Source organism: Mustela putorius, unplaced genomic scaffold (genome assembly GCF_011764305.1).
Source record: "Mustela putorius furo isolate JIRA1106 unplaced genomic scaffold, ASM1176430v1.1 tig00003834_pilon_pilon_pilon, whole genome shotgun sequence".
Taxonomy (NCBI): Eukaryota; Metazoa; Chordata; class Mammalia; order Carnivora; family Mustelidae; genus Mustela; species Mustela putorius.
The window spans coordinates 80,403,299-80,418,863 of record NW_025421987.1 but is presented as its reverse complement, the minus strand read 5'-3'; the positions used below and the strand labels follow the sequence as shown (position 1 = coordinate 80,418,863).

Genomic DNA, 15,565 nt, shown 5'->3' with positions numbered 1-15,565 from the left:
CTAAATTTTTAACTGAGCCTTTCTGTGGAAGGTTCACTCCCTGTTTATAGCCTAAATAATGCATTCACAGGGCTGTGTAATAAAATGTCAAAATGAGGAAATGGAAATTTGTTCTACTTTTGGATGCCTTTTCAACTTTGGTCAATTTCCAGTTCCAAGGAGATCTGAGAGTTTTATAGGCATTCACTATTACAGGTCAACTTTGATTTAAAGATCTGACTTGAGGGAAGATCTTGAAAAACAAACACTTGTGGGAGAGCTAAGCTTTATATATTTGCAGAACAGGGTTAGGATCGGTATTATATGTGGCTGTCACAAACGAAAGGAAATCAGAGCAGACATTTTCAAATGACAGTCTCTGAAATATTCATTAAGTTCAATCCTCAGAGATACCTTCAAGGATTCTTTTAAGTTATCGTAACCAAAAGGCAAGGTGGATTTTCTTATTTTGTGTCAATATATGACAAAGCAAATCTTATGCTCTATCATCTAATTTCCAAAGCATGGCATTTTCTCAATACATATAATATGTATCATTTAGGTGCTGATAATTGTGGTGAGAATTCATTTTTCCAAGAAAGAGTGGGGTTCATGAGACTTGTATTTTAGTAATGAGAGCCAGTTGTCCTACTGGAGAGTAGCGTCAGGTTCTCTTGGCATATCTAAATTGCTACCATGAACTGAAAGCTCAATATATTTAACTTAAAACTGATAATGGCAGGTAGGTTCTGTTGGCACTTACTGGTGATCCCAGACCTTATAAATGCAAGTGTTATGTACAGCTTTCATACAATACACATTAGTTGAACATCAACCCAGTGGATTTGAATATATCAGTGCTGGAAAATTCAGTCTCTATGAATATAACTTATATAAAAAAAAGAAACACAGACACACACACACTATGACCATAACCTGTGCCAGGCACTGTGGTCTGCTCCACACCTTACATACACAGTCCTGATTCTCAGAATGACCTTGCAAAGATGTTAGGAGAAAAGGAAGCTGAAGCTCAGAGAGATTAAGTTACATCCCCAAGACCACAGAACTAAGTGACAGTGACTATGGGAAAGGAAAATACAGTTTTACTCTGGTGCTCTCAGGTATACAATGAATATTTATTTTTTCTTTGTTTGCTTGTTTGTTTGTTTTTGGCTTATATGACTTGGGCTAAGCTGCACATTTGCTTTGAAAGACTCCGTCTATTTGTGTATGAATGATAGGGTGTTTACGCTTCTAGATGAAAGTAAAGGATAAATCTGCACTACCATGAAAGGAGGGAATGATTTGTCTGCAACAGGCACAGGAGATAAATGTCTCCCAGGCAAGAGTCAAATAATTCTGTGAATGAGTGAAGCAGGGCCTGCTTTCTAATGGTATTTTCCTTTGAAATGCTGGCACAGGGGAAGTTCAGAGGGAGATGGGCTGAGTTTGGGTGCTCTGTGGGGGTGACTGAAATGCAGTGTGCTTATGCCACACCCTACCTTCTGATTGATTTTCACGGTCTCTTCTGTGTGGTAGAGAAGGAGCTTTTCACCAGAAGATGTCAGGTTAACATACACCTGGAGGCAGGGATACTGAGAGAGTTTCCAGCAGTCCGGACCACAGCTGAAGGAGCAATTAAAGGTTTCTGTGATGGACGCATTCACCAAGGTGCACTGAGACTCTTCTGTCCACACGCTGCAGAGAGAGTGGAGAGGAAACACAGACCCAGTTACTAAGAACCAGGAAGGTGTCTATCAGAGGGGATCATCTGTTGGTTCCTTAACCTGAAAAATCTTTTCCAAATCTATCATACAATCTATTTGTGAGCGTTTATGCCTTAAATAGAACAGCTTTAGGCAAACTATAATATAAACATGGATAAACTTTGCCTGGCACCTGAAAAGTTTTCCAGTGACTTCTGTCAGACATACTTTAATGTCCAATGCTTGCTTTAAGTTAGATTTGTACTTCCTTCTCACATTTGCTGGTAGCATGAGGCATCTTTTATAGCACAGCCTAAGTCACCCTGTGTTCTACCTTGTCAGCAGCTTCCTGCCACATGCCAGGCCTCACTTGCAATGTCTGCCCGGTTTGTAGGCAGTGAAGGTGTGAGGGAGAAGGGGAGGGGAGATGGTAGAGGACTGGAGGGGCTTGACTTCTAACCTGATAGACAGAAGGACTGCGATTTAGTTCTTCATAGTCTTTCTGATAAGGGAGAAAATATAACTCCATCCTTTTATTCTACCAAAAGCAATCACTTGTGGCATCTGTCTTTACTCTAATTGGTGCTTTATATACATTTCCAAAACTTTGTAAGTTGGTTTAATTTTTTTTTTTTTTTTTAAACATGAGGGTCAGAGAAATCAGGAAACATGTAAAGGCACACAGCTAGTAAGTGATGGAAATGGTGATTCTACCTACTCCTGGATGTCTCTAAGGCCTAAGCTCATTCCATGGTACTGTGTTACCTCCCTTTGCACACAGTGGCAAGGAGGCCCTTTTGTGGAGATAATGGGTTCATGTCAGTGCCCTGGGAGCCTCTATTAGAAAGATTAAAAAAAATAAAAAAAACAAACAAACCTCCAGCTGCTCATTGGTTAGTTTTTCATTCCAAAATGCTTATAATTTTATAATCAAGGATAATATTTGTGATTAAGAAGTGACACATTATCAATCAAAGTTTTGCTTCTGGGTATAAACTGATTACTGTAATAATTGGAAAAAAGCACATTTTCTTTGCAGATTAATACCCCTTCCTTTCGTGGACATGTGTTGACTTCCCTATTCATGTCCAACTTCATGCCAGTGGCAGGATCCTAGCCCTTACCCCCTCTGGTGTGGCAAACTGTATTTTCCTAGGGCATGGATGGTCAGATTTTGCTTATACAAAGGGGAAAAAAGTCTTAGATGGTTCTTAGCAGATGTGAAGATCTGAAAGTGGTTTTGGAATCAGTGAACACTCAGGCCTGAGGCATCAGCGCTTTCATTGAGAAGGAGCACAGCTGAAGGCATCAGAGACACAGAGCGGAGCAGCCACAAATGGGAAAGATGATGCCTTAATTTTAGCAAATTACTGTATTTCTGCTAGATTTTGCTTCTAAAATGAAAGTATTAATTTAGGTGGAGAAATGAATGCTACAAAATGGTTTGATTCTCTTTGAGATCGAAATCTCAAATTTTCATTTGAAAGGGCCTCGTTTCCTTAAGCTGAACCACTGTGAGACTCTCCCCATTAGTTACAGCAATGCCAGGCTCCCCTGTGCTCAGAGTGTCCAATTTATGGGCAACAGTTAGCTAGAGAGGCTGTGGGGGATTTATCATGCGGCTTACTCAGGGGGAAATACACTTGCTCTTTCAGTATTTAATTGCCTCCCTATCTATTCAGTAAACCTAGAGCAAGTATTAAAATGAACAGGGTTCAAACTTGTTATTGTTCAAAGTTGATGGATAGCAGTCTTTCTCAGGCTTGACAGCACATTAGGATCATGGGGTGGTGGGGGAGGGGGAACTTCGAAAGATGCTGGTAAGTGGGTCCCACTATAGACCATTAAATCTGACCTTCTGGGGTGATTGTGGAGGGTTCTGAGCATCGGTAATTTTAAAGTTTCCCAGAAAATGTAAATTTGTAGTTAAGAACCACCAATGTGTGGGGTGATGAAGAGGGGTGTGGGCTAGAAAAGTAAAACTGGTGGAGAACAAAGGTGTGAAGAGGCAAGAATAGGGACTCTGGAATGAGTGGGATGTGGGTTTGAATCTTATCTGTGCTATATAATATTTTGTGTGATATCAAGCAAATTATAGCCATCTTGAGTCTCAGTTTGGCCATTTTTATAATGAGTATATTCATATCAAACTTCCATTATAAAGTATCCATGAGCATTAAGCAAGTCATGCATGGAAAGTCCCTGCACATAGTAGGCAGCCTATACACGGAACTATTTTTATCATTATTATTTGATAACGTTATTAAAAATATTATGTGCCAGGCACTGTACAACATACTTATTGGGAAAGAAGGTGAGGAAGAGGAGCTTAAGGCTGACAAGCTAGGGAGAGGAAGGAGAAGGAGAAGACCAATGACCGTGTCCCAACCACCCAAAGGTATTACCTCTGCATGTATGAGCGCAGGAGTGTGATTCCCAGCAGAAAGTACATCATGATGGAGCAGACCATCATGGCCAGTCCCAGGAGAATGGCCCGGTCCTCTCCTGCTTTCAGTGCTGTGACAGTTTTCCTTTTGTCCAGGAGGTCGTGGTCCCTGATTTTTTGGTAAATATTTCTGAGGTTGAAAATAATACAGTCTTACATGAAGTTCACGGTTAATCAGCACACCCCTAAAGAGTGGGTAAATCTCTGCTCATGCCTTCCTAAGGACAGAGGGGCCTAGAGGAGCCCTCCAAACCTACCTGAATACAACCAGATCCCAGCATGTGACTGACAGTTGCCTCCCAACACACATGTGTACACAACAACCTTGAGCAGAAACAAGTTACTCTTTTTTACGTGGGGCCCATGTCTAATTGGAAATACTTTTTCCTTCTCTTAAATCTAAAGAAAACACTCCCTTCGACTCTTAAAATACTGCTTTAGATTTGCCATTTAACCTCCAGCTGGTCATCATTGATCTTTTTATACTCTCTGAATACCTAATGGAGCATTAATTCAAATAAATGGTAGTAGACATCAGGAATCTATCAACTTAATACCTTATTTCCTTTCAGTAGTAATAGACAAGTTATTTTGGTTAACATTTTTCCTCAAGCTCAGGGTTGCTTAGGGCTCTGTTGACTTGAGATTTATAAGCAATGTGAAAATGCGGAGTGGTGACCCAGTCTTTTTTTTAATAAGGTATAAACACTTGACTGATTTCTGAAAAATATCACTCAGGGCCAGACTCCATAACTTTGGGCAGTTTTATTAGTATTTTTTTTTTTGGGGGGAGCAGAAACATAGGGTAAGAAAAAACATGAGATTGGACTAAACTGGCTCCTGATTTTGAAACCCAATTTCCCCACTTACTACCTGTGTGACCAATGCAAACTCCTATCTTTCTGATTACCAGTTTCCTGGGAATAATGATTAACTGAGACCTAAGTAAATTATCCAGGGGAATGACTGACATGAAGCATTTAACAAGTGCTGCCATTGGAAAATGGGGGGGGGGGCTACAGTTCTATGATAGGAACATCAAAATATCCCAAAATTGCTGCAATCTTCCAAAGAATTTCTAAACAACACAATGGCAGAAAAATGAATAGTGTAGAAAACTTAGGAGTGAAAGACTGGATCTGAAATAAGATCTGGAGAAGACAGAAAAGAAGTTGCTGGGGTCTGGATGCTTGGAGAGATAAGTGAGAACTGTTTTTTTTTTTTTTTTTTTTTAAGAAGCATTGGGTATAATTAAATATAGTCCAGAGTTAGATACAATTTAATAATAGTCCAATTCCAAAACAAAAGTTGTCATAAGTGAGGCCATGAAATTTCCTAACACTTGATTTTAATACATTGCACTAAGTTTCTAAAACAACTCAGAGGAACCAATATTTACAGTAGATGGCATATTTATGAAAAATCTGGCATCAGGCATATATGTATGTGTGTGTATGTGTGTGTGTGTGTATGCGTGTGTGTGTGTTGTGTATAGAACCCAAGATTATGTGAACTAGGAACAGATGTATATCTTAATAGCCATACTAGGTGTGCAAGGGTTAAGATCGGGATTTATGGGGCGCCTGGGTGGCTCAGTGGGTTAAGCCACTGCCTTCGGCTCAGGTCATGATCTCAGGGTCCTGGGATCGAGTCCCGCATCGGGCTCTCTGCACAGCAGGGAGCCTGCTTCTCTCTCTCTCTCTGGCTGCCTCTCCGTCTACTTGTGATTTCTCTCTGTCAAATTAATAAAAAAAAAAAAAAAGATCGGGATTTATAAATGCTTTTTAAAGCATGGGGTTTGGGGAAAAAAGCAGGCATCTTGTTTTCAAAACCTGAAGTTTTTCTCAGGACTGAAGTCAAAATTGTAACTGCCACAGAAATTTGGGATTTGGTAAAACAGATGACCAGGGAAGAGGCAGCTCAGAGTACTTTAGTTTCTACTTTGAGAAGGGATCTTTGGATTACAGGGGTCCAGGAGAAGGGGAGTTGATGACCTTATTTAGGGTCTGGGAATAGAGAGGAAGATAATTAGAAAGGTGAAAATGGAGAAAGAATCTCTTGCACCCTTTTTTAAGCGTTAGGCAAGAAGCCAATATACACAAAGAATAACTTCAGATTTTCCTTTAAATTTTTATCACTAGTTATTCTTTATGCTTGGAAAAGAAACCAGACTAAAATCCAGAATGGAAGTTTCAGGGGAAGGAAGAGATGCCTATTATTTGTACAATTGTGTGTATATTCAGGGCTTCTGTTTAGCTTTGTGCTCCGAGATGCCCTTCCTGATGCTTATGGTTTGCATTCCATTTGCATGCATGGCTAGTTCATTCTGGGCTGGTTGTTAGATATTTTGATTCCCTGTAGAAGTGTGAAACGTGTATGGATTTAATAGATTTCCAGAAGGTTTTAAGGTATTTATTAATTTAATTATTAGAGCATAAAATTAACCAATTAACTTATTATTATTTAAAGTTCTCTTCATGAGGTAGTGTATACAAATCTACTGTTTCCTTGAAGTGTGGACCCATTGTAGCAGGAGAATCATCGTGAAATAGAAGCCATCTTTCTGTGGTTGTGTTCTTCATAACTCCTCCCTCTTCTCACTCCCTGCTGCTCATTATCCTCGGTGCCAGAAGTCCTGACAGCCCATATCTTCCATTATTCTCCAGCTGCCAAGCCCAGTTCCTCCAGACTAGCGGCTCTGCTCTGTTTTTGATTTCCATAGACTGGCCACCACCCACCCTCTAAGTTTTTCTATTTGTTTCTTGAGATTTCCTTTGGAAAATGTAAGATTTATTTCAAACCCTTTTAAACTAGACTCCTTATTAGCTTGAACTAAAAAAAAAAAAATCTGTGCCCATTAGCTACTAAAGCCAGTAGTAGGCAGGAAGAGATGGGCTCAGTCTTTGAGTGACTTCAAAGAGCTGTTGTAAAGTGATGTTTCTAGGCTATTATTTATCAAAATGTATTTAATTGTGATGGCTGCCTCTGAGATTTGCATTTCCTGCAGATGGAAGCCAGCAAAGGAAAGCAGCAGTCTCACAGTTCCAGAGGACCAGGCTGTCACTAAACATCACGTATGTCAGTCCATACCCATGAAAGATGCAGTGTAATCAGTCAGTTATGTCACCAGGACTAGAAGCATATAAAAAAGATTCAAATGAGCAATTAAAAAAATCACAATTTGAACATGGTTAACAAATGTTCTTTCTATGCTCTGAAATTTGTAGAGAAGAAGGAGAATGATTGGTTTTCACACAGGACAAAAGGTATCTAGGAGATCAGGATACTACTCAGCAAAAAGAAAGTGGATGAGTGGGGTGGGCCGTACCCCATGAAATTCATCAATAAGTTATTATTGAATTCATCGATAAATTAAGGAAGGAATGATATGGGAGAACAAAGAGCTCAGTTTAAGTCCACAAACATATCTTGAGGGCTGATAGCCTTTAATCACTGGGTTCTTGCCCAAGACACACATGAAAATAAGTATCAACATAAGGTAGTAAATTTAATGATGGAGCAATTCACAAAGTAGGAACAAAGAGGAGTGATTTTTCCCATAGCCTGAAAGAGCCGCACAGAAAGCAATAAGGCATTAAGGTTAGGGAAAGCTTCCTGGAGGTAATGCCTTAACCAGAATCTTCAAGATTACATCAGAGTTAACCAAATGGGACAGGGACTCAAGGGTATTTCACACAGAAGGAATCACATGAATGAAGGGATGAAGATCTGCAACTGTATGGCGGCTGTCAGAAACTACAAACATTTTTGCATTACTGGGATGAGTATGGGACCAGGGAAATGGGGCAGATGAGTTTGGGAAGGTGGTAGGTCATGAAAGTTTTGTAAGTCATTCTAAAGAGCTTGGCCTTTATCCTGTAGTTAAATGCAAGCTGTCAGTGACATAATCAGAACTGAGTTTCAGCATGATCACTCTGGCTGCAGTGTGGAGATTAGATGAGAAATGGAACAAGACAGATCAGAAAGAACCAGGGAATTTTTACTGTAGTGCTGGCAGAGGACGATGAGGCCTGGATGTAGGACTGAGGTGGGATAGATGGAGAGAAAGGGATGTATGGAGAAATACGTGGGGATAAAACTTTAGGGTTTGGTGATTGATAGAATGTAGAGGATGATGAGGAAGTCAGAGGGATGTAGTTTAGTTTTATGCCCAAGCACTTGGCTTGGATCACTTCAGAAATGGTAGAAAGTGTTAAAATAGGGATTCTTACGTCCTTACTCTTTCAGGGTTTCCAAGAGGTGAATTTTCTACTCTGGCCAAGAAGGGAGAGGCCTTTGGTGCCTTTATAGCTTCTCTCCCTCACAAGCATAGTGTCCTGAGCTCAGGTGGAGGAGTGACTAATTTGATTGGTGTAATGCGCTAGAACCTGACAGTCAAGGGGCCAGGTCTATCTTTTGGGTGAGTTTGAATATCATTGTTCATGTATGGCACAATTTTTAAAAAATCCTTTTGGGCTTGTCTTTGTTCAGGCCTGATATGCCTTGGCCTTCCTTTCTTCAGGTAGTAAGCCCCAGTAGGGGAAAGTGGTGTTCACAGCCTGAGACAAAGTGGTTAGTTTGCTGGGCCCTTTCATGCCAAGCTGTCTTCAGTGCTATATTTCAGGCTTTGTACTAGGAAAGCTTGTACTTTGGGAGTTACTGTGCCACTGCTAACAAAGCTTGCATTTCATCTCCCTTGGTTCTTTGCATTTATTCTCTATAAATCTACCTGAGAGGGGGTAGGGAGGAACATAAGGGAATGAAGGCCAGAATGGTTCAATGAAGTAGAGGTCTCAGGAGGAAAAGTTTGGGATATGGCTATAAATTCAGTTTTGAATAAGAGGGATGTCCAACAGTAGGTATAGAGCATGAATTTGGATTTATAAGTTTGATGCAGATCTAGCCTTGGTATGTTCCAGAAAAGCAGTATGTTTGAGCTCTGTTGAGGCAGTCTTGGCTTCATGGTGAACTATGAATCAATATGGTGGCTATAAGTCTATGTTTATAGATGGTGACAGCAACAAATAGTGGATATCTACAGTCTTTATTACATGTACAGAGAGCATTCTGTCCACATCTCATTGGTGAATGTGAGTTATTAATAAGCATAGAAGCCAAATCCAAGTAAAACAAAGTTCTGATAATCTACAAGGCAAATCCAAGTATAACAAAATATCTTGCATAGAAAATGATTTTCAATTGTCCAATAAAACTTTTTTCCCCAAGCAATAGTTGGCACAATATAATTTTATTTTGAACTCCATATTTGGATAATTTCTTCTTCTTCTTTTTTTTTTTTTAAAGATTTATTCATTTATTTGACAGAGATCACAAGTAGACAGAGAGAGAGTGGGGGAAGCAGGCTCCCTGCTGAGCAGAGAGCCCAGTGCAGTGCTTGATCCCAGGACCCCGAGATCATGACCTGAGCTGAAAGCAGAGGCTTAACTCACTGAGCTACCCAGGCACCCCTTGAGTATCTTGTTAAAGTCCTAATATAAATTAGGACTCAGCCTATAGTTCATAAACAAATTATTTATAAGATTATGTGATAACAAACATGACTATAAAGAGTAAAGTGTGAAAGATTTTTCTCCTTAGTCTTCCCTATTTAAATTCAGGTTCCGCTGATCATTAACCTGCTGGCGAAAAAATACTCAGGTTAAGGCAGGGTAAAGGTTATTAATTCAAGATTTCCCTGGTCGTTAGCCTGCTGGGGGAAAAAAATATTAAGTTAAGGCAGGGTAAATGTTACTTATTAATTCATTTGTTTATTTTTCAATATTTTAAAGTCCTCATAAGATGAAACACATGGTACTGAGTTCTGGGGATACAAAATCACTGAGACATCCTAAGGGGGCTGGGTGAGAAACCAATGCAACTAATTTGAGAGTAGAAAAAGGGAAAGCAAGTCAGTGTTCTGGGGCCATTTGCCAAAAGATCAGTTACTAAATAGCTAATTCACTAAGAGCCAATTTGCTGAAGGATCACTTTGCTAAATGAATAGTTTGCCTACTTTATTACATTTACACACTTAACAGACATTTTTAGGAGTATTGTCTTAAGTATAGTAAATGAATATGAATACCTTTTTATGGGTGTTGTTAGATCACATTCAAAAAATAAATTTTTGTCATGAATATATTCTCTTTAGCTGCATTGTAACATCTATTCAACTTTCTTTCCCAAAGCTAAGCTTCTTAGGGAGACTGAGTCTCTTTATAAATATATTCTTATGAATACATTCATAGATATATCTTTCTTAACTATGTCTGTGAATAGATACAGATATAATAAAATAGATATAGCTAGATATAGATAATAGATATAGCAAAAATTTAGTGTTTCATTTGGAAGAATCTCAGTTTATACTGATTTTTTTTTCAAAACTTAGAGTAATTTGCTGTTTTCCTAATATTTTAACATCATTGAGATTCTTATGGCAAATTTCATACTGACTAATTTGATAGACTTGTCAACTTTATCAGTTAAGCACTGTTTCTTTGAACAATTCATAAGGTTATGGTAATAAATTTTGGGCAAGAATTTTAACAGCTTTTGAACATTCTGTGAAGTTTCATTTGAAACAGTTTTTTTATTTTTTATTTTTTTTGTCCTTGTAACATCATTTTATAAAATGTTTAATTCAGGGGCGCCTGGGTGGCTCAGTGGGTTAAGCCTCTGCCTTCAGCTCAGGTCATGATCTCAGGGTCCTGGGATCGAGCCCTGCATCAGGCTCTCTGCTCGGCAGGGAGCCAGCTTCCTCCTCTCTCTCTCTGTTTGCCTCTGCCTACTTCTGATCTCTCTCTGTCAAATAAATTAAAACAAAAACAAAAACAAAATGTTTAATTCGTCTCTGCTCCATTTCTGCTATTGCAACAGGAGGGATCTGGGTAGGAATGATGGGACTCTCTGGGAGAAAGCTGAAGTTGAACTATGCATAATGCACAATTTGGCAACCTGCTAACCCATAGAACTATGTAGGGTTACAATGATCATATTGAGTTTCTGGCACATAGCTAAATTTGAGAAATTCATGGAAATAATTGATGGGCAATTTCTATTTTTATTTTTTTATTTTATTTTTTGGTAGAGTAGCTTCAGGCAAATTGTCTATCACTGTATTGGGTATTCCTTGAACTGGGCATTCAGCAGATGAGTGATAGTAAACTGTCCCAGGGCTATGCTTTATAATCAGGACAGTGGTGTAGAAGTGTGCCAAGGAAGGAAGGCTATAACTTGATTTCAGCAGTAATGATTAAAGGTCCTATAATAGACTGAAGTGAGGTTTTGATGAGCAAACAATTGAGAAAGAGAAGAGTATCCAGGCAGAATGTGAGAGATTAGGAGTAGTTGAGGTTGGTTTGATTCTAGGATCTGGTGGGTGGGGGAGGCAGGCCGCAAGCTGGTCAGATATACAGGGGGCCGGAGATAAAAGGATCTTGTGTGTCTTCTAAGTTAGAAGAACCATTAAAAGAATTTGGAGATAAAAGGATCTTGTGTGTCTTCTAAGTTAGAAGAACCATTAAAAGAATTTGGAGATAAAAGGATCTTGTGTGTCTTCTAAGTTAGAAGAACCATTAAAAGAATTTAAGGAATGAAATGATATAATTACATTTGTATTTTAGAAAGATCACTCATGTTAATGTGTCTGGGAGTTTAAAATGTTTATGTCTGGAGGTAGAGGCTGATTCTGAAACTCTTCCTGTGTTTCAGGTGTTCGATAAGAGGAATGGAAAAAAAGGAGTGGCAGAGGATGAAAATTTAGATCTAAGCACCATTTGTGTCCAGAATAAGTAACACTGTGGGTTTTAATGAGACTCTTTCATCAGAGAGACAAAGACAGCAAAAGTGCTAGAACACAGAGAGGGAAGGAAGATAGGTCCAGAGCTGTGAGAGGGGTGAGAAGGCCTGGTGGGTGTGGAAAAGAGAAGTAGGGATGATGTGAATAAAAGTAAAGAATTCTGTATACCTGAAGTTACTTGGGGGAGACGCTTCAGAAACTCATATATAATACTTAACATATATTTCTGTCCTTTTGGCTTAATGAATACTGATCAGATTAGGAGTTAGAGCCAGACCATATTCATCATTGTAGTCTCGTTCTCTTGCATTTATTAGGGTCACAGACTATGTTCCTTTTATGTGGGCTAGAAATGGTTACAACATGCTTAGTTTGTGAGGTAGGAGGAGGTATAAGGAGGCTAAATGGCCGATTGAAACTAAATAAATCAGAGAGCCATGGCTAGAACAGGCTCCTGGCTTTTTTTCCTATCAGTGCTCATTGGATTCTACCACCAACAAATGTAATGTTCTTTCCAGAAAAACTTCAAGCTTTCCAAGCGCTGTGAGCTCTCATTTCCAGACTTCAAGGAAAAGAATCTTCTGTTAGATCCTATGGGGGTGAGTGTGTGGGGCAGTGGATTCCTGATGCCATTTGAACTGAAATGAGCAGAGTTGCTATATATTTCTGCTCCAGGAGCACTAAACCAGCTATCTCACATGGCAGAACTGGTAGTGGCATTGATTAAAACAGCCATTGTTCTGCCTTTTGTCACCAAAATCTTCCATGTTTTTAAGATGCCTTCTTCATATGTGTATCTTTTTCTTTTTAATTCTAGGTTTCATGTTTTTCCCTTGAGCTAGGAGATGTATTTTTATGTAGTCCGTTTTGATTAATTGAATTATTATTCTGTTTCCAGTCTTTTAAAGTATACATTCCATTAGGGGAAATATGCTTTGAGTTTGGGAACAAATGACAGTCACACTTAATATAGTAATTAATATGATAGGTTTTGTCCATGAACCTAACGTTATTGTGAACTTACTAATCGACAGGACTTCCCAGGAAGTCTTATAAGATTGTTTTATGAATAATAGACAAAAGATGAAAGCAAAATTATGGAAACAAAAGAAAGAGTTATTGCTTGTCAGTTCTGCCTCCAACTTACCAGGTCACACAATTTCCCAGTGATATCTTAATTTTTAATTCTTATTTATTTTTTACCTGATCTCTTAGCATATTTGAAGTCCTCAGTGAAAAATACAGATGGAAAGGGAAAATTGTGTGAATCATTAGGTAAGTTAGGATATCCTTATAACCTAAAGCACCTCTGAGAAGTATCGCCTTTATATTGACCACATTATTTGGCTCTAGTGCAATAATGTTATAAAAATAGGTAACAAAAGGGGTGCCTGGGTGGCTCAGTAGGTTAAAGCCTCTGCCTTCAGCTCAGGTCACGATCCCAGGATCCTAGGATCGAGCCCCGCATTAGGCTCTTTGCTCAGCGGGGAGGCTGCTTTCTTCTCTCTCTCTCTGCCTGCCTCGCTGCCTACTTGTGATCTCTGTCTGTCAAATAAATAAATAAATAAATCTTAAAAAAAAATAGGTAACAAAAAATAACTAGAATAGCCCTATATATGGGAATAAAAATCAAGTTCCAAAGAACTCATGGGTCATAGACTAAAACATGATAAATTAGGATCTTTTTAGGGCTAAATGATAATAAAAACACTATAGAATGACCAATGGGAGTTGACTAAATCAGTACCTAGTTAGACATGCATAATATTAAATGCTTATATTAGATAATAAAGAGGCCTGAAAGTTAATATGCTAGGCATCTAACTTAGGGAGTTATAAAAAGATTCAGAGAATATATTAAAAGAAAACATAAGAGGGAAATAATAAATAATAGAAGAAGAGTTATATTAAAGCAACAATGAACTCAAAATTAATTTTTTGAAATGACTAATGAAAAAATCTCTGACAAGACTGATCAAGAATATAATAGAGAAGGGCCCAACAGATATTAATAACTAAAAAAACAAATATATACAGCATGGATTAGAAAAATAATGGAAGATATTTAAAGCAACTTTATATCAAGATATTTGAAAACTCTGAAATACATAATTTATTTAAATATAGAGCAAATTCTTACAAATATATAACTTACTGAAACTGATTCAGAAATAAGAAGAAAATCTAAACAGTTCTAAAAATATTACAAAATAGAACAATAAATTTAAAATATCCTTATAATGGAAGTACCAGGTTCTGATATTTTATAGGTGAGTTCTACCCGTATTATACAAATCATTCCGGAGTATAGAAAAAGTAATGCTATCCAACCTATTTATGAGGTTAGCAAATTTTGATGCCAAAAGCAAATCAGACAACACAAAAAGGAGAATTATGGACCAATTTCATTCACAAACATAAATTCAAAAATTAAAAAAAAAGTTGGCTTACTAAATCTAGCAATACATAAAAGTGAAAACACATCATGACCAATTTGGGGCTATCCCAGGAATATAATGTTGGTCATCATTTGAGTATCTATTAATGTTATATATTATATAAATATATTAAAGGGTTACCATCCTATGAAGAGAAACATATTTGATAATACTTAATATCCATTCTTGATGAAAACTCTTAGTGAATTAAAAATAGATAGGAGCATTCTTAATGTGATGTATAATATAGGGGAAATACCTACAGTAAACCTGATACTTAATGGTGAAATGTTTAAAGGACCCTCTTTATGAACAGGAACGAAGCAAAGATGTTACACTATTATCTATTTAATATATGGCATAGCATAATATGATAAGAAAAATAAATAAATGGTTTATTTACTGATAAAAAAGAAACAAAAACATATAATTCACTAATGATATGACTATGAAGAAAATACAAAAGAATATAGATAAATTGTTAAAATTAACTAGAAAATTGGCATAGTTGAAATGAAAGTTGATTTATCATTTCCCTTTCCATGTGCCTATAAAAGTAGAAAATACAATTTGAACGTTAAAAAATTGGTACTTAGGAGGACTTAGGAATAAATCTAATGAAATATGTACAAATTCTTTTTAGAGAAATTATAAAACTTTATTGGGAGACATTGGGGAGGACAAATCAATGTAGAGATTAATTATATTCAGAGAAAGACTTGATACATAAAGATACAAATTTTCCATAAGATGATTAATAGATTTCATAAAATTCCAGTTAAATTTCAAGAAATTCAATAAAAATTTCAAGCAGGGTAGGTATAACTTGACAAGGTGGCTCTAAGATTTATATGGAAGTACAAACATCTAAGGATAGCAAATACATTCCTGAATACAAATGACCAGGTGGGTGACTTATCCTATCAGGTAGCAAGGTTGTTACAATGATAAAGTTTGTAAACTCAAGTGTGGTGTCTGTCTGAGGTAGGCAAAGTTGACCAGTGAAACAAAGTGGATATTCAGAAGCATATCCATGTATATGTGGAAACCTCATATAAAACACCTGTGTGCTTTTGAGATGACTGGGGAAAGGATATCTCTTCTAATACAAGGTGCTGGGCCAATTGGTTACCCACAGAGGAAAAAAGAATTGGATGCCCACTTCACAAAACTTAAAAGTCAACTTCAGGTG

At 37.6% G+C, this 15,565-nt stretch overlaps 1 protein-coding gene across 1 annotated transcript in view; it reads right to left on the bottom strand.

Annotated features, from left to right (window-relative positions):
* Positions 1-15,565, bottom strand: part of KCNMB2 (potassium calcium-activated channel subfamily M regulatory beta subunit 2) — a 230,515-nt gene that overhangs the window by 12,310 nt on the left and 202,640 nt on the right. Inside the window, exons 3-4 of the mRNA XM_004756622.3 lie at positions 4,094-4,264; positions 1,485-1,680 (exon numbers count right to left, since the gene is read on the bottom strand). Of these exons, the coding sequence (XP_004756679.1) occupies positions 1,485-1,680; positions 4,094-4,264 (367 nt within the window). The remainder of the gene's footprint in view (positions 1-1,484; positions 1,681-4,093; positions 4,265-15,565) is intronic.